Source organism: Anastrepha ludens, chromosome 5 (genome assembly GCF_028408465.1).
Source record: "Anastrepha ludens isolate Willacy chromosome 5, idAnaLude1.1, whole genome shotgun sequence".
Classification (NCBI taxonomy): Eukaryota; Metazoa; Arthropoda; class Insecta; order Diptera; family Tephritidae; genus Anastrepha; species Anastrepha ludens.
The window spans coordinates 22959108-22978307 of NC_071501.1; the positions used below are offsets into that span (position 1 = coordinate 22959108).

The 19200-nt window shown below is 40.5% G+C and overlaps 1 protein-coding gene across 1 annotated transcript in view; it reads right to left on the bottom strand.

Annotated features, from left to right (window-relative positions):
* The window catches only part of LOC128863839 (zinc finger protein 628), a 73584-nt gene that overhangs the window by 17938 nt on the left and 36446 nt on the right, over nt 1-19200 (bottom strand). The window contains exons 2-4 of the mRNA XM_054103208.1: nt 6407-7175; nt 5864-6193; nt 5350-5531 (exon numbers count right to left, since the gene is read on the bottom strand). Of these exons, the coding sequence (XP_053959183.1) occupies nt 5350-5531; nt 5864-6193; nt 6407-7175 (1281 nt within the window). The remainder of the gene's footprint in view (nt 1-5349; nt 5532-5863; nt 6194-6406; nt 7176-19200) is intronic.

Genomic DNA, 19200 nt, shown 5'->3' on the forward strand with positions numbered 1-19200 from the left:
CATTTTGCATTAAGTCTGTTAGTGTCCTTTCATGGTTGCCTTTTATTATAACAGATATGTCGTCTGCATACCCAATGGTTATAAATCCCTTATTGTTTAGGTGCTGCACCAAGTCATCACCTAGTAAGGACCATAGCAGTGGAGAAAGAACTTCTCCTTGCGGTTATCCCTTTACTGTTGTTACATTAAGTTCAGCTTGGCCTAACTAGGCTTTAATAATCCTTTGATTAAGCATTTGGCTTATCCGATGTGTTGGTATAGGGTTTGCACCTCTTTTCTCGAGGGTTAATCCAAAAATTACTTCAAACTTTCATGTCTATTTATGGAATTTATGCTCACCACTTTGCTGGAATCCTTACAAACACTGACAAGTTTTCATTATAGTCACAGCTTCCTCCCATCAACACTCTCACCGAATCGAATGCCAGAGGATATTGATTTTCCCTATCAGCACGCTGTCATAAATAAATCTGTGTGCGTACGTAAGCGGAAATCAGAAAATTCATACATACATTTGTTACCGTTTTAGCCGCAATGCCGCCAACATACCATCGCAGTTAATAGCACGTACATAGGAAAGAACCTGCACGACATGCGTGAGTGCAAAATAGCCATAAGCAGCAGAATACGCAACTAAGAGGCGGGAAGAAGGGAAAGAAGTGATGACTAAAAATATTTCAATACTCAACGCGGAAAGAACCTAAAGAACCAAAAGAGGAAAAAAACTCCGCGCCATCGGTTAAATCTGAATGTAAATGCATGCATGACCTGCGCTGACGGCAACAAATCCACGAGTCAAGCATAAAGGATGATGGAGAGTAACCGATGGATAGCAGAAGCAGAAGGTTGAGAATGTAAGAAAAAATGGGCAAAAAGCAATCGAAGACAAAAACGATAAAAATGTCTGGCGGCTAAATATTGTTTGCTTTCCCAGCAATGCAGACATCCAACACTCACTTGCCATTTCCAATACATACAAGTGCAACTACAAAAACACTACACTGACAGGTTCGTTCTTCTACTTTGCGTCGGCACACAGCCGCCGCCAATTGCTTTTGTACCGTTAAACGCTCAGCGTTAAAGTTATTATCTCTGCCATTTGTTAAACTGATTTACGGAAGTGTTCATAATCTTGTTGTTGTTATTGGTGTTGTTGCTGCTGCAAAAGTCCCACTCAACTGATGTTGTTGCAATTTTCATTACTGATATCTGTTCCGCATTTCTTTGGTGATGTCAGACGCAGCGCCAACAGCTGCTTTTCATCAATGTATGTCTAGTTTGTTTGCGCAAACTTGAGGCAACCATTTCCAGTGCAAGCGCTACTCCACTTATCTCACTGCTCACCTTACTTGCCGCTATTCGATGACGCCGCTCAGATTAGCAGTGGATAGTACCCAAAATGGCAGCGCCAACGCGCAGGAACCAAAATGTCATGCTATTGCTCGTTCGTTGTTGTTGTTGTTGTAGTGTTAGTGCAGGAAATGGCTGCCAGAGGTCGTCGTCGCTGCCAGTATACTATATCTGTATTAGCATGCATGTGTATGTGTGTATGTGTACGTTGTAATAGCATGTGCCAACGCCACCTCCTCTGCTATCGGCACAACGTGAGCGCTTGTGTGTTAGATGGAGAAGTGTGGTGGAGCGCGCAGTGATTCCTGTGAGCGCAAATGGGGTGTGTTCTCTCTGACTGCGCCATTACAACAAAAACGAAGCTTTACAAATTCCATATCATACTCTGTTGCTCGATTGGCGCGCGCGCGCGCTTATTTGAGAGTATTTGAGCGGGTGCATTTATCGTCTGCAAGTGTGTGCATTTGTGTGCTTGTGTGTAGCAGGAGCGTAAATTTCCAAGAATAAAATAGAAAATCAAAATCCCTTGACTAAATTTTTCATTGGTTGGCTGTGATTGCGCGCTCAGTATGTCGTTGGCGCACTTACACACTCACTCATTCGGTAAGCGATAACCGCTTTTGTAGTAGCACACTCACTATGTGGGTATAACAGCGAGTGTTAGCTGAAATCAATTATAATACGTCTGTATGTGTGCATTTATTTCCACGACACAATTTTCCAGTGCAGCTCAGATTTTTATCTCTGGCATTGATAGTCGTCGTCGCCGATTTTGTTGGTTGTTGATGTGACACTGTGGTGCCGTTGGCCCCAATACACATCAATGCGCTTATTACATATATATATTCATACATACATACATACATATGTGTGTTGTGTTAGAATGTGCATGTGTTTGTTTGTGATTAGAATGGCAATGGCGTTCATTTCTTGATAATGCTTTCGTTTTTAAGAATTGTTCGAAGGGAAGAGAGCACGGTTTGCTACAGCCATACATGCTTACATACATGTATGTGTTTATGTGAATATGTTATGAGTGCTCACGTTGCTTGCCAATCGTTAGTGGATTTTTCAATTCTTGCTTTAAATTGATTTTACCAACAAAAAAGAGAGGAGACTCACTATAAGAGCTCCCTGAAAATGGAGGGAAATAAATTAAATCAACTTAAAGTCTATTTAAACAATGCGCACTAAAAAACTCAGTTTTCATTTATTCACAAGAAAGTTGGCAGTGTCCGTCACATTTTCCGAAATTTTCTTGTATTGTAGGTATTTCTACTAAAGAATTTTATATTAAATCTCCTCCGTTATTTCCAGAAATTCGCTTTTTTTCAACTTTGAAAGTCACCATTATATGGATGGTGAGCGAATTCGTTTCGTTATTGCTTCCATAAAAACGGTAGAAATTTCGAAGTTCTCTTCTTGGACTACTTAAATTAATTTTTTCAGAAGGGCAGTACAGTCAATATCTCCCTCTATAATGCCATATGCGAAAGTAAAGGAGAGATCTTCTGTTTTCTAGATGTTCGAGATATTAAAGAAATAAACGAGCAATATATTATTGTATATGGCGGAAGAGGCTCAGTAAATGGTAAAGACCGCAGACCACAGTTAAAAAAAGGAAAACCTTTCGAATTTTCTTAGAATTATTGAGAAGGTCACTAAACAATAATGTCATACTCAGGATGAGAACATATAAAAGGGTAAATCAATTTTAATTTGTATGGGTATGAAATTTTCGAGCTATTCCACCGAATGAAACCAAGCATTGCAGAAGATTTAGAAATTCCGTATCGGCACAGTATTTAAATTATTATTTTTTAAGTTTTTTGTATGGTAATTAAAATTATTTTTTATACAAATGCAGTTCATACTAGAACAATGACCAAATAAAGCAAAGTTTCGAACTTCGTGTAAAATTTCATCAAAATTCCAAACTTTTTACTCAGGGATTTTAGAAGCATTTCAGGTTTGCTTTGAATAGCTCAATAAATTTTGGTACGTAGTGCTAGACTCTTAGCCGTATGACCGCCAAGCTTGGCTCACCTCGTAACCACTTCTATTGAAGTTGTAGAAATGAGCAAGTGGTAGAGCCTATTCATTACTTGCTGTTTGAATGCCTTCGAGAAACGAGCGCTTCGAGAAAAGAACTTCGAGAAAAGAGCTTCAGATTCTTGGGAAAAAACTTCTTCGTAGAACTGAACAATTTTGACTCTTACTCTCTGATGAGTCTTTTTGGATATGCCTAAAGATTACAAAGGTAGGGCTACGATGCCATAAATTTTGCCTTTTGCAACACAATGAGTCTCCGTAGGTACCGCGAAAGGTCGTCTTATCTAAACAAATCAATATCCCCAGGTACTGTAATGCGCTCGAGAAAATTCGAATGCGTATGAAAAGGTTTGATTTAATCGGAACCTAACCTTGCAAAGTCGTTGTTGTTGTGGCATTGCAAACATTCCTCATAAATTGTTGGGGTCAGTCATTCGTCGAATATAAGTCTGTAGAACCAATACAGGGTTTGATTGAAAAGTAATGGGCCTTATTTTTTTAAGCAGTTTTATTAAACTTTTTGGCTTATACAACTAATATTCTTCAAAATAGGAGCCTTGAGCGTCAATACACCGCTGGTAGCGGTCCTTCCACTGCAGGAAACATGTTTTAAACTCATCCGCCGTAATCGCGTTCAATTCGGCTGTCACAGTTTTTTGGATCGCCTCGATGGAGTCGAAACGCCTCCCCTTCAGCTTTCTTTTCAGGCGCGGGAACAAGAAGAAGTCCGGAGGGGACAGGTCTGGGCTGTAGGGAGGGTGGGGAAGCACCGAAACCCCCATCTTGGCCAATGCAGAGGTGCAGAGGAAGGCGGTGCGCGCCGGCGCATTGTCGTGATGAAGGGTCCAATTGTTGACGAGGTCGGGCCGAACCCGGGCGACGCGGTTTTTCAGCCAAAATTTAACTCTTCACTGATCTCACGTAGACTGACACGACGGTCAATGTTCAAAAATTCACGAACCCGGTTCACATCTTCGTCTGTTTGCGTCGTGGAAGGCCTTCCAGATCGATGTTCGCCTTCAACGTCCTCCCGGCCTTCCTTGAACGACTTGTGCCACATTTTACCTGGGCACTGGACAGAGATTGGTCCCCGTAAGCCTCCATGAGTAGCCCAATGGTTTCGGTACTCATTTTGTTTAGCTCCAACGATCGTGGCATTGTCGCCACTGCAAAATCCTAACACACTTTTAAAACAGCTTTCACGCGGAGCGATGTTGACTGCACCGCTCTTGCCAGCGAACTGGGACCGGTTTCTAGTGGAAGGGGAAGGTCCAACGATCATTTTCCCCCACCAGCCCATTCGGTTGATCGCTTGGCAGACGCTCCGCGCGGGAAGACTCATTACTTTTCAATCAAACCCTGTATATGTATTTTGTGAGGACAGACTAGCAAGTCTCTCAGCCCTCAAGTCTCTTAGCACTCAGACAGCATTAAGCCCATTGTACTCGGGTTCACTTTTTAATTTTCTTTAAATCTACCCGACTTCCGAAGAAATCTGAGTAGATCTTGTGGTGGCAAGGAGCCAAGGTGGTCGCTTCTTAACATATCACTGCCAATGCCAAAGACCTCAAGCCTGATTCGAGCGAAGGCCGAACAGACGCGCAGAAAGTGGTCCGCCGTCTCATCCTCCTCTCCACAAGCAGGGCAGAGGGCACTGTCTGAGATGCCTACCTTTTCCATGTGCTTCGCCTATAGAAAGTGGCCCGCGATCAGTCCAACCAGCTGCCTACAGTCCCTTCTGCCTAATGACAGGAGGATCTGCTACAATTAGTCGGCCACGGCAGGTAACATCAGTTTTGTCTATCCGAGAAGAGCCAATAACAAAACCGACTACAGTCACAGAATTTGGTTGAAAAAATGTGCTTAGCATTCAAAGAATTACTTTTATGCCCATCACTGGTATCAACTAATTTTTAAAAACACTTTTTGATATTTTCCAAATCTTACCTGTATGTATGTATGTGTGCTTCTTCATGTCACTCTTTTGGTGGAAACGTTTTCCGCAATAACTGCATGGATAAGGCCGGGTGTCGCTGTGAATTAGCAGATGTGTGGACAGCGTACTGGAGCGTTTGAAGCGTTTTCCGCATTGTTTGCACTCAAAGACCTTCTCCACATTGTGTACAGCTCTGGCGAGAGGAAGAAGGGAAGAAGAAAGGAAGCAAATTTTAATTATGAAGCAGATAAAAGTGAACCAAATTTATACAAATGAAATCTCTTTGCAGGCTTTTAAGTCACTAACTTAAGAGCTCTTTAACAGCTACACTTTTTCTTTGCCTACTTAAGAGTTTGGAGTGGGTGCCAAAAAACGTTACATTTGGTTTTTAATTTAATTGCACTACGCTGCGAATTAATTCGTTTACCGAATGTAAGCCTTTAGCTGCACTCCCCCTTGGCTTTCCTGTGCTCATTAAATTTTAACACAATATGTTAAAAGGCTTTTGGGACAACATCAACATACCTGTGTTGGCTCAAACTAACTTCATGACCGAAGGTCTTGTTGCAGAGTTCGCAAGCGTAGGGCTTCTTGCCGTGATGCGTACGTCGTGAATGGACTTCGAGTCCGTGCGGCGTGGAGAACATCTTCTCGCACTTCATGCATGAGTAAAGGTCACTGAATTGCGGCAGGCCTGGCCATTTGGCCATGTGGTGAAAATGCAGATGCGGTGGATGTGGCAGGCCGAGATGGGAATTCGGTGGCAGACCAGACGCATCGCCATTCTGGCCTGCCTGCAGCGGCACCATTAAGTTGCGTAGACGAAAGAGATCTTCCTGTGAAGCGGGATGGTAGCTGGGGTGGGGAGAAACAGAGAGAGAGAATGCTAATGTAATGCAAACAAACACTAACGTATGTATGTGTGAGTTTGAGTGAGCAATTAAATATTTTGCAGCTTTTAATTAAGTTTTTGGTGTTTTGCGTTTTTTTGTTTTTTTTTTTTTTGCTTTTGTTTTTCTTTCTTTGTTTTATTTTTTAAGCTGCCATATGCGCAATTGAGCTACTTACGCTGAGGTCAGACCAGATTGTTGGCCCTGGTGGAATGCAATGGCGGCAAAGGCGAACGGGAAAGCGGGTGACAGTAGTGGTCTTTGAAAGAATGCCGGCTCATAGCCACCGCCGCTGCCGCCCGCACCACCACCACCGCTACTCGTGTAACCGTTGCGGAATGCCTCGAAGGGATTCACACCTACGGGTATGCTCACTGCTGTTGGTGATTTTTGCGTTGGACGCATTGTCGATGCCGCCGCCGCCGCCACCGCCCCATGTGCTGGCTCATCGCGTCGCAATAACGCGGACACCGAAAACATTTCAGACTTTTTTGGACTGGAGCTAATCAATAGTTCCGCGGTGGTCGGTGGTGGCGAACAGATTGGACTGGACCGGTTGGTGTGATGTGAGGCAGGCGGTGGCGGCGAATCAACTTCGAGTTCCAGCGAACTCGAACGTGAACGCGAGCGGGAATGTAACGAACGACGGCAATTGCTGTCATCGTCGAGATCGATTTGTGATGATGAGGTGCGCGAATGACTGCGCGATCTCGAATTCATATCGCGTACGATGAATGGGCGCTGATGTTCGCCAACGCCACTCAATGGCTGTTGTAGTTTCCATTGTAGTATTTGATTTTTGCTCAATATACAAATTGAGTTGTTGTTGTCTTCATCATGCTTGGCAGCAGCGGCAGCCGCTGGGCTGGTCGTAAGCAGCGCAGCTGGATGATGACTGGGCAAATGCTCTGATTTGACAAGGCGATTAATGCTGAAGGCGAGCTCATCTGGAAGGAAAGAAGATATATTTGGAGAGGTATTTGAAAAGCTGAAGAAATTGGCAAAATAAAACAAGCAAAAAAATTGAATTAATATAAGTTTTAGTACCAAGTGAATTTTAGCCTTGAGAACGAATAAGATTACATATAAGCAAAATTTATATGAAAGAAATTTTATATTGTAATCTGGAGCCTGGTTATAAACGTATTCACATGTGAAAAGGAATAACTTTGCAGTTTTTATTTTTTTGCTGCTAAACGCTCAATTATAGTCCATAAAAAAACTTCTAAATTCAAGCTTTTATTTGTAGTATTTGTTTTTTTTTAATTTTAAGAAAATCAAATGTTTTTTTGTTTTTTGAAAATTTTCATGCCACGATTTCCTGCGCAAACATCCAACTGATCTAAATCTAAAATTGAAATAATTATCACAAAAAACTATCTTAAGTACATCAAGTAAAATATGGTATCAAGTACAAGGTGGCGCAAAAGTACCTTGCGATGTTTTTTGGCTGTAATTTAAAAAAAATGAAAAACTTTGATTCTTCTTGTGGACTATTTTTATTTGGTCTTTTAATTTTTTTTACATCAAGTCGAGAATATGATGTCATGTAAATGGTCGCCGCCACAGTTGATTGCCATTTGAGCCCTTTTTATGGCATTTTCCATCACTTTGGCCAAAACTGCCGACGATAGGTCTTCACATTCTTGACGGATATTGTCTTTAAGAGCTGCAAGAGTCTGAGGATTGTTGACATAAACCCGCGACTTCAAAAAGCCCCAGAAAAAGAAGTCTGGAGCGGTCAAATCAGGCGATTTGCTGGCCAGTGCAAATCGCCAAAACGGGAGATTAGGCGACCGGGAAATTCATCCTTCAGCAAATCGATTGTGGCACGTGCAGTGTGTGCCGTTGCACCGTCCTGTTGGAACCACATGTTTTCCAATCCCAATTCATCAAGTTGCGGCAAAAAGAACTCGTCGATCATTGCTCTGTAGCGCTCACCATTCACAGTAAGCGTTTGGCCCGCGACGTCTTCGAAGAAAAAAGGTCCGATGACTCCTCCAGCGAAAACAGCACACCATACAGTGGCTTTGAGTGGGTGTAATGGCTCTTCGTGGATTACACGCGGATTTTCAGTGCCCCAGAAGCGTAAATTTTGCTTATTTACGTACCCGCTAAGATGGAAATGGGCCTCATCACTCATGATTATTTTTGATGAAAAATCATCTTCCTCTTGGTGGTGATTAAGAATGGCTTGAGCGTATGTTTGACGCGATTGGCGGTCAGCAGCTAACAGCTGATGCACCGTCTGGACTTTGTACGGAAACATCTTTAAATCTTGTACCAAAATTCGCTGTAAAGACCGTCGACTGATACCCATTTGCGTGGCACGTCGTCTGGTCGATGTCGACGACGCTTCCATGACATCCTCGGCTTCAGCAGCAATATTTTCTGCAGAACGGCTACTCCGGGGTCTGCCACGCCTGGCAGCATCTCGTGTTGTGCCAGTCTCTTCGAGGCGAGCGGCTAAACGTCGCAGTGTTTCACCGGTAGGCGTTGGACGGCGAAGAAATCTGCGACGAAATTCAGGTTGTGCCAAAGTCACCGACCGACCGATTATTGGTCAAATAAATAGCCAACAATATTCCGCGTTCTGGAGCAGTGTAGCGTAACATTGTTTATTAACGTGTATTTCGCATGTGTTTACTACACAAATGTCAAAACAGAACTGAATTTATGTCAAAAAAAAACTTACAGAAGGAATTAGCTTCAAAACACAACAAACTTTGTGTAAATCGGACCATTCTGTGCGTAGTATCAGATGTTTCTTTAGCTGCATGAGAACTATCGATATCGATAACTCTCATTTGACAGCTAAGAATGGCAAACTGTATGGACATTTCTGTTCAGTAAGGTCCGGCAAGTCATCATAAATCGTTTAAAGGCAGAAAAACGCTTCCAAATTTCAGAAATTTACTTAAAAAAATAAATAAATCTGATTGCGATGTTCATAAAGCACTGGCGGCATCATCAGCCCTCATTCCGAAAGAATAGGAAATTGTTAAAACCCGATTACAAAATGTAGAAACCTGAAAATTGTCAAAACTTCACTCAACTTATAAGCACATAATTAAAAATTTTGAAGAGAGAATTGCCAAAAAATTTAATAAAATTGTGGAAGTCGCTTGCAACTGGAGATAAATCTGAAAAATTGGGAAACTTTACTCAACTCATAAGTAAATAATTATAAATAATAAAATCAAATAAAGTTTCATTAAAATGGGTTCGAAAAATATAATAAAATTATAAAAATTCAATTGCAAAGTTAAGAAACTTGAAAAATTATGCAGTTTTTTAGGTTATTGGCGTAGGAACCAGCACTAACACCGTTAACAATGTCAGCCTTGAAATCCAACGGAGAATCTCTCTTACCCACAAGTGTTACCTTCGACTAAGTAGGCAACTGAGCAGTAAAGTCCTCTCTCGACGAACAAAACTAACACTCACTAACAAGACTCTCATCCTGCCCCTTATAACGTATGACGCAGAAGCTTGGAGAATGACACATCCGACGAGGCGTCCCTTGGAGTGTTTGAGAGGAGGATTCTCCGATTTTTGGAGCTACAATCAACTGTATGTGCTATACGACGATATAGACATGGCGCAGCGAATAAAAAGAAAGATCATGTGATCCGAATAGATACAAACGCTCCGGCTCTGAAAGTATTTGCTGCGGCACCAACTGGTGGTAGCAGAGACAAAGGAAGACGTCCTACGCGAAACGACTGATGCGGTTTGTTGATCTCAGCCCAAATCGCGTGAGTGATTATCGCACTTTAGGGTTACCGCGTAATTTAAAATTTCGCGGGATTAAAATTTCGCTCTAGTTATTTTTTTCATGAGTTGGCAGCACTGTTAATAACATCTGGGCCAACTTTCATGTGAATGTCATTATCAGTAATATATTTACGCTTGTGTTTACCAATCGACCAATAGTGCATTTTTCGATTTTTACAATGTCTGATTTGATTGAGCAGAGAAGTGCCAGCAAATTTTGTTTGCGGAATGAAATTTCGTCTGCGGAAACGTTTAGCATGTTGCAGAAGGCATTTGGTGATTCGACAATGTCGCAGAAAAATTTTTATAAGTGGTACAAAGACTTCAAAAAGGGTCGAGAACGTGTTGATGACTTGGAGCGCTCCGGACGACCATCGACGTCAACAGATGACCAACACGTCAATAAAGTGAAAGAGTTAGTGCTCAAAAATCGTCGGTTGTTAAAGACCTTACTGATATGATCGGAATATAAGAAGGATCTGTGAAAACCATTTTAAAAGACCATTTGGGCCTACGAAAAGTCAAATCTCGTTTGGTACCGAAAACACTCAATTTCTTGGAAAAAAGTCGTCGCGTTGATGTGTGTGAAACAATGCTTTCAGACTATCAGGACAAGCTCAAATGCATCATTACGGGAGATGAGACTTGGATTAATGCTTACGACCCTGAAACAAGCGACCAATCAAGCGAATATCGTGCTAAAGGCGAGGCCAGACCGAAAAGTGCACGTCAAAGTCGCTCAAAAATAAAGGTCATGATGACAGTTTTTTTTTGATTTTCGTGATGTGGTGCACTATGAATTCCTTCCACCTGGCCAAACCGTTAATAAGGAATATTATTTGAGCGTTATGCGTCGCTTACGTGAAGCAAATCGTCTAAAAAGACCAGAATTATGGGCCAACAACTCTTGGTTTTTGCATCACGATAATGCACCGTCTCACACTGCACTCGTTCCTCGTGACCATTTCGCCAAAAATTCCATACATATCGTTCCGCAACCACCGTATTCGCCTGATTTGGCTCCGTGTGACTTCTGACTATTCCCAAAACTCAAGAGACCACTCCGGGGAACACGTTTCGAGTTGTCTTTATCTTTCCTAAACCCAGTGTGAACTTTTGAAACATTTTAGAAAATCCTTTATTTCCACAGTACTGAGACCTACCAGCTCACCTAAAGTGCTGCATCTACGTCTGGGTAGAGCAGGACAGTAACACAAAAGGTGCGAGATCGTCTCTTCCTTATTTAGACAGCTTCTGCAAAAGTCATGTGCCTGCGCGAGATTCTGTGCGTTTAGCATTGGCGGGCGATTCTGCAGGTGGGTTCGTCACGATATCTTTTATTCGTTGCTTCATCAGCCAACTTGGTGTCAAGCCTCGCTAGTTCCTCGGCCCTACAGTTCCCTAGGATGTCGCAATGACCTGGTGCTTTGAGGTAAAATGACTCAGCCATCTCTTTAAGAGATGTGTGACAATTCATGGATATCTTAACCCTCCGTTGGGCACCCAGATCTGGCCAGACTAGCTTTTTCAACTTTGGACGTAAATTTAATGTATTTCTTATATAGCTAACGACTTGAGCTTTTAGGTAGCTTCCTAAAATTAAAATTTCTATCGATTAATGGATATAGCCTTTTGAAAAGGATCGTCGAATAAGGCGAAAAACGAAGAGACCCGGGTACTCAACCGTAGTTTTTAAAAAAGGTGTCCAACGGAGGGTTAGGGGCTGTCAACTGCTTTGCGAGGTATTTTATTGCCGATTGACTATCAGTGAAAATGTAGAAATCATCTTCTTGTATCACATAACATTGTGGCCGTATCACGAGTTCCATTATTACCATCAGTTCAGCCCGAAAGGCACTGCAATAGTCGGAGAGCCGAAAGCTGATGCTGATCCCCAGATGCTTGGAATATGCACCTCTCCTCGTCCGACCCTCGGACTTTGAGTCATCTTTGTACACTTGGATGCTCCCTTCCCTTGAGAGCAGAGATACCGTAAATTATAGTTAAGATCTTACGTGGCCATAGCCCATATTTGACCACTTGCTTAAGGCGTTCAATCTGATTGCACTGCATTGTTCGTATTTCATTAAAGCGAGTACGTTTCAATACCCGCAATGAAGCCTCGAACCACCGGAGTTCACTCATACATGTTTACTCGCAATACTTGCTTGGGACATATGGCGAACTAATAAAACCAACATAATTCACAAAAACTTTGTTTTTCCATTCTTCACGCTAACCAAAAAGTAAAGTAACGAAAACTAATATAACAAAATCTAGTCAATCCACCTGTATCATATCAGGTCATACTGCCCTAGCTACCACTCCTACGCCCTCCTTCACGTGTGCATCTATATACCTATGACTGCCTATGCTTACTGAAGCACATATCTACGTACAGATTTCTGTCTGTCCATGACGGCGGCATCAAATTTCGAAACATAATTATTTTCGTATTCAATCACATAATCCACCTTACATGACCATTAATTCACCCTAATCAACCGCCCATCAGCATCAGGCGACGCAACGAATCGGCAAATCATCATTATAATCACCACCCTGACACCCAGCGACTTGGCGGCACAGAATCCCTCCAACCACTACACAGTAGCAGAGCATAGACCATTTGCACCATAGCAAATAGAAAATAAAATAATAATACGCGCTTAAATAGAACATCTGTTCTTCCACACCCGAATAAATGGAGCATGACCAAACACAAAATACACAAACGCCCAGCAAAACATCATCAATAGCACACACACAACAACAACACACCCACACGCACGTGCGTACGATTTGCATTCATGGTGACATTGATATATAAACAGCTAGAAAATTACAACAACCACAAAAGCTGCCAGTGCTCACTAGTCGAGATGTGTTCGTAAAGTGCGAAAAAAGGGGTATGAAAATCTGCAATCGCAGGAGGACAAGCACGTAGCGCCAACTTTACACTACCGCCATGTCAAGCGAGCCGAGAGAAGGGCGTTTTTGGTGAGCGGTAAATGTGAATCGAATGCGTGTCGAAATGACGCGTCGTGCTAAAATTGTAATTTAACAAAAAAAAAAAAAACAAAAAACACAAAAATAAGGAAAAATAAAAATCATTCGCAACGCTTTCTAAAAATCAAATACAAAGCAATTGGCAGCGAGAGAGATGAGCTGCTAAAATGGGTGAAGTATTGAATGTGAAAAATTGATGTTAGCTTTAGGCGCAATCAGAAGCTATAATTGTTACACAATAGGAAATTGATAAATTACTGAAAGATTCGTGTTAATACTTGCATAGGAGGACAAAAAATGATGTCACGATTGTTTTAATCAGGCGCAGTTGACGCTGGACGCATGAAACATCGAGCTTCAGTAACCTGTATCCGCTCAGACAATGGAAAACCTTCGAAAATTGCAAAGGTTTTTAAGAAAGGTATAGAAATTTATAGGTCGCCACCCTAGCCGAATGGGTTGGTGCATGACCACTATTTGAAAGTGCGCACGTTCGAGCAGTTTTTTCTAATAGCGATCGCAAAAATGGGCGATACCTGTTAAGAACCACGCCACCACCTGCCATATAATGAGAATTCAAAGAAAAAAAAACTCAAGTTTGGCACAAGTGATGAACCTAAGAAAAAATACGTTAAACTTGAAATTTATCAAAAATGAACTTGCTCACTTGCCCACGTTTGAGTAAATGGGCGTATCTCGATAACTACTTAATACAATTCACCTAAATTTGTTACAGGTATTGCTCCTCACATCATTTAGATGAGATCGATTATGATTGAGATCGAATAAAAACCATGCCTACTTTTTATATGTTAAAACTAGATTTCCGTCCGTCCGCCTGATATTACAAGTTAGATTTCAATAATTAACTACCAGTCAAAATAAATATTATTATTATTATTATTATTTATTAAAATATAATTAAAATTATAGATTAATCTAAGATAAAAGCTCTAGCTACCAGGGCTATCGGCTTATCAAAATAAAATTTCACTAAAATGTGCGCGTCTGGACCGAATTTAGCCTTCCTTACTTGTTAGGTTTAAAACTCTATTTCGAAGTTAAGCAAATCAATTAATCAGCATCGTGAGTACCTGAACTGTAACTCTCTCTCTCTCTCCAACTTCTCCAATCGAATAAATCAAATTGCAGTGTATTAGAACTTTGACTTTTATTGAAGGCGTGAATTTCTCTTATTAGCCGAACTTTCGTTCTATGTACATACATACATATCTACATATGTAGTTGTGCGTGTTCATATTCACAACCAATAATTTATTATCTTCTTAAATGAAAATTTCCTGTGATCAAAATTGTTTACAAAATAAAGTTAAGCTTCTACTAAGAATCACGACCAGCAATAAAGTCACGTTTCACAAAAAAATTTTATGAGCTTTCAAAGAGACCCTAGTAGCAAACAAATACCAAAAAAAATTGAAGGCGATTGCTTAAATATTGTAATTTTCAAACTCTCTTCATTTACCAACAACATAATGCTCATCAGTGAGGGGTGCATTACGCAGTTATAATTCTACGTAATTTCTCCTTTTGCTCCACCACCAACACCATCAAAGTATTATGAGCGTATAATTATCGAGGCAGGCATAGAGTATAGTTGAAATCGATGAGGGTGTTAACAGGCATATATGAGCCTGTGTGTGTGTGTGTGTGGTTGTGTGCATGGACTGCATTCCCCAATGATTTGAGATATCAGATGTGTGTATGAAAATAGACAAATTTAATTATGAAGAGCAGTAGATTTAATACGCATACATATGTGCGTGCGTGTATTTGGTGTGAAAATTTAATATACGCCAAAAAAGTAATTAAGATATATAAGCATAGCGCGGCATTGATTGTAAAGAAATCTTAAAATTATTTTAAGTGAATTTTGGTTTAATTACTAGTGATGGCGTGAGGTGATTTGAGGTTTTGCCACTTCTATTAAAGAACGTCATGTAAATACAAATAACAGCCTCATTCTGCCTGACGAATGTGCAGCCAAAAGAGCAGTTCGTGTGCTGACGAAATCCTTTGCAATCGGAATTCTGTACCTCGTTCAAATGACTGTTTCGTCGTAGTTGATTAGTTCAAATGCATGTACATAATTTTACGTTCCTTCTTGATGGGTAAAACTACTGTTCAAGCGAAGCAATATCTTCAAAAGTCTTATAGCGGCTCCGCTCCATCAGGACTTTTTCAGCCCATATGTTATACCCTATGATCAAAAAGTACCGGGAATGTTTAATTTAAACGAACCGCGCACGTGGGAACCGGCCCATATTATCGGATCATTAGTGTCGGCCTGTATGTCGCAAACTGCCGGAAATGTGGGCAAACAATTCTTGGGTTTTGCATGATGATAATTGTGCTGGATTATTTGACCAAACCATCAAACCAAGTAAATACCATCTTGCAAGCACCGTATTCGCCTGATATGGCCTAGTGCGACTTCTTTTGATTTCTCAAGTGGAAGTTACCACTTCGTGGAAGCAGATTTCTTTCGATAAAGGATATCAAAGAGAATGCGACGAAGGAGCTGAAGGCCATCCCTTCATCGGCCTACCAGGAGTGCATGAAGGACTAGGTTAAACGTTGGCACATGTGTGCTGCTTCAGACGAGTCATATTTTGAAAGAAATAAAATCAATTCGCCAGAAATTTAACTCTGTTTTGTTTTATTTAAACATTCCCGGTACTTTCTGGTCATAGGGTATACCTACACCTTGTATTAAGAAAAATGAGTTCAAATAAAAACAGCAAAAAATTTTATGGGGCATTATTCTGTATTAAAGATTCTTTATTCTTTATAGCGATATGACAAATTTCGAAATTCTGTCGCTAAATCTCATGATAGAAAGAATAATGAGATGGCGCCTATCGTGGTCCCGTTACTTTGCTCTCAGCGAATTTGACAACGAGTTACGTGATTTTAGCACCAGTATGGCCAGATTACCATTTTCGTAACTTGATTTGGCATTTTGTTTTGTTATTTAGTTTCGGAGTTTTAGTTCTTTCTTCATGACATTTTTCTAGCCTGTTCTAATGAAAATGTAATGTTTATAATTTTGTAAAATATACATTTTTTAATAATTATTTAAATAATTCACTCAGTTTTATTTAGCTTTACTTTTTTTTAACATCTGCTTGCATTGCCCGCGTTTCCAGGTGTTGTTGCTGTTCTTCTGCTTTCGGCAGTCAAATCTCTCTCTCGCTATTGCAGTGTTGCCTAGCTTTGGCATTTAAATGCCCGTTTAAAGAAAGTAAAACACCAAATTTTTATTGAATCACTTAAAGAATTTTGTATGCGTGACAAATTGTCTTTATAATGAGCGTTTTTTTGTAAGGGAACGAGTTATTTGCTATATTTGAGGTTATGTAACTAGATAAGGTACTCTTTTAGTAAAAATGCCAGTATGGTTTCTTTAGTATTTTCTGGTAGTTTGTGGCTTATTTTTACAATGAATACACCTCTTGATGCCCTATGTCCCACTAAGGATTGATGGCCAGTATAAACGATTACACCTCTATGGTTTTAAACCGCATTCAGTAAATTCAAACGCCTTTTAAACTGTGTAAATAGGTTTTCAATCTTACGAAGAGTTGAGAGAGGGACATTTACTATTTTTGCATAACCTTAAAAGGAGCAAGAAATTAAATTCACACTTTCAAAATATCAAATTTTATAAGAAGCAACTAATTTTCATTAGCATTAAAATCTTCTCAGAGTGGCTTTTTTAACCTTCTTTTGTATAATAATACGGTTTTTTTAACTTAAAGTTTCGGTAGCTTTAAGTTAAAAAAAAGGAAACAAACACGAAATTTCAAAATATTCGCATTTTCGGTATAAAAAAGCACTAAATTTATTGCGAAGAGCAAATGGTTGGCAATACTGCACAGCTCGGTAAAACGTGACGTCACGCACTCTCTGATGGGCGCAATCTTCTTTCTATCATTCTTGGCTAAATCTAAACATTAATTAAAAATATTACTTTTGCCTTTACATTTCCGAAAAAATACTGATTCTTGCCTTTATTAATTTTCTTATATCAGTATGTATGGATTTACAACTCATATCCTGAGTAATTCCACGCGCTTTAATCAGCCTCTCATATATCAGACACGCGCCTCAACTATTTCATATCGACTTGCATTACTATTCGCTTGCTTGAGACTTCTGTCAGCACTTTTACGAGTATGGTACTACTAATTGTATTATATCATATCTGAGTACACACTAACGTATGCATATCAACATGACAACTATTTCGGTCTTATTAAAACGTTCAATTAATAATTTCAACTTTAAATTGCTTCCTGACAAGATTTCAAAGCGCCTTAATTTTCAACATTTAACACCCATTTGGCTTAAACGCTTTTATTTTTCAGCTAAGCCAACACACTTCGACTTTAGCAACACAAACATAAATATGCATATTTACCTATTTATGTTTTTGGACTTAGCCATGTTTTTCTTTAATAAATGCCAAACAACCTGCCGGATTCTGTTGAACACTTCGCAGCTCAATCAAGTGCGCCTCAACGTACGCACTCTGCAAGTGCACCACCACTACCAGCAAAGCACGCACCTCACGCCGCCCTGTCACTGGGGTTGCGCAGCAAACAGATGTCGACAGTCAGTGAGCAATCGAGGGCGGTCGAACTGGTCGGGCCAGACTGTGTCTAATGCGTACAAATTTATGACTTAGTCCCGCGGGGCGCGTGCCGTTTAATACTCTCACACACATATATTCGCATACTCTATAATATATTGAGAAGTTTAAAAGGGGCGGTTTATTGTTGTAATTCTCGTACTCCACTGCACAGTTTGAAGTTGTTGCCTAAGCTTGGTAGCACTGCTGATGATGAGTCTGTTGGAAGCTGAGCATATTTTTATTTGCTTTCTCCTGCGTGCAAAGGGTGTGAGGGGAGCGATGGTGAATTGAAAAATCCACAATCCTTATTATTATCCTCGTTGTGTCATTTAACATTTGAATTTTCAACAATTATTATAGGTTGGGTGTTGGGTGTTGGGTGTTGTTTGTTGTGCGTCTTTTGGCAAGTCTCGTCCTGTGTATGTGCGGTTGTGCGTGTCAGCAGGCAGGGGGTGCATGAGCGTTGTTTGGTGTTAAGCCTATAATTATTATCCAGTGGTCGTAAAAAGGTGGAAATTAGAAAATCACACCCATTAAGCGATTGCTGCCCTTCCTTCGGTTAGTTTTAATTCTTATTTTTCCTATGCTTCGATGTATTTTTTTATTTTTAGTTTTTTTCTTCCTTGTATGATGCTGAATGAGAAGTGCAGCTGAATTTGAAAGGAACTGGTTAAAATAAGCCGTTTGCTATCTCCTCTGTATCTATGTTTACTTATACCACTCCGATGGACACCTCCGGACACCGTTGGACACCTTTTTTAAAACCTTTGGTTGGGCACCCGGGTCTGGCTTTTTTTCGTCCAGTTCGAGGATCCTTTTTAAAGGGTTATATCCATAAATCGTTACAAAATGTAATTTTGGAAGCTCAAGTCATTAGCTTTAGTAGAAATATGCTCAATTCACGTCTAAAGTCGAAAAATCCGCCCGGCCAGACACGGGTGCCCAATGGAGGGTTACGCGAACTGCTTTTAATGATCAACGTTCAATCGGCGCCTACAGATGCCCATCTTGGCACTCACGAGGGAAATCAATCAGTCCTCCAGTGAGACTGTATCGAAATCGTCCAGACCTTCTAAGTAGTGGTCATAAGTTTTCAGAAATGTGAAACACTTTCTTCGAAATACTGAACATTCACACAAAAAATGGCTCTTCTCTTCATAAAAATACGGAAATTGTTAGGCGGTGCTCTGAACCTAACGGCCATACAATCATGGCTCCAGTGCCTCCTTAGTATTCTAGTTAGTAGTCCTATGTTCGTTTTAAAAGTATATTAAAGAAAAACAGCCTCATCGTGAATTGGCCAAAACGGCTGGTCAGGTTGCTCCACCTGCTAGTTGTAGCTGTTCTAGCTGTTTCTTTGAGGTACCGCCAAATTTGGTAATGGTACAAAAACGTACTCTTGTTGATTGATGTAAAGAAAAGTTTAAGAAATTCAGCCGGGGAGGTTAAAAGCCCGTCTATAATTTCCTATTAAGTGACGAATTTTGGATTAGGCATAGATCGCCGAAAACAAAACAGAAATCAACAGTATG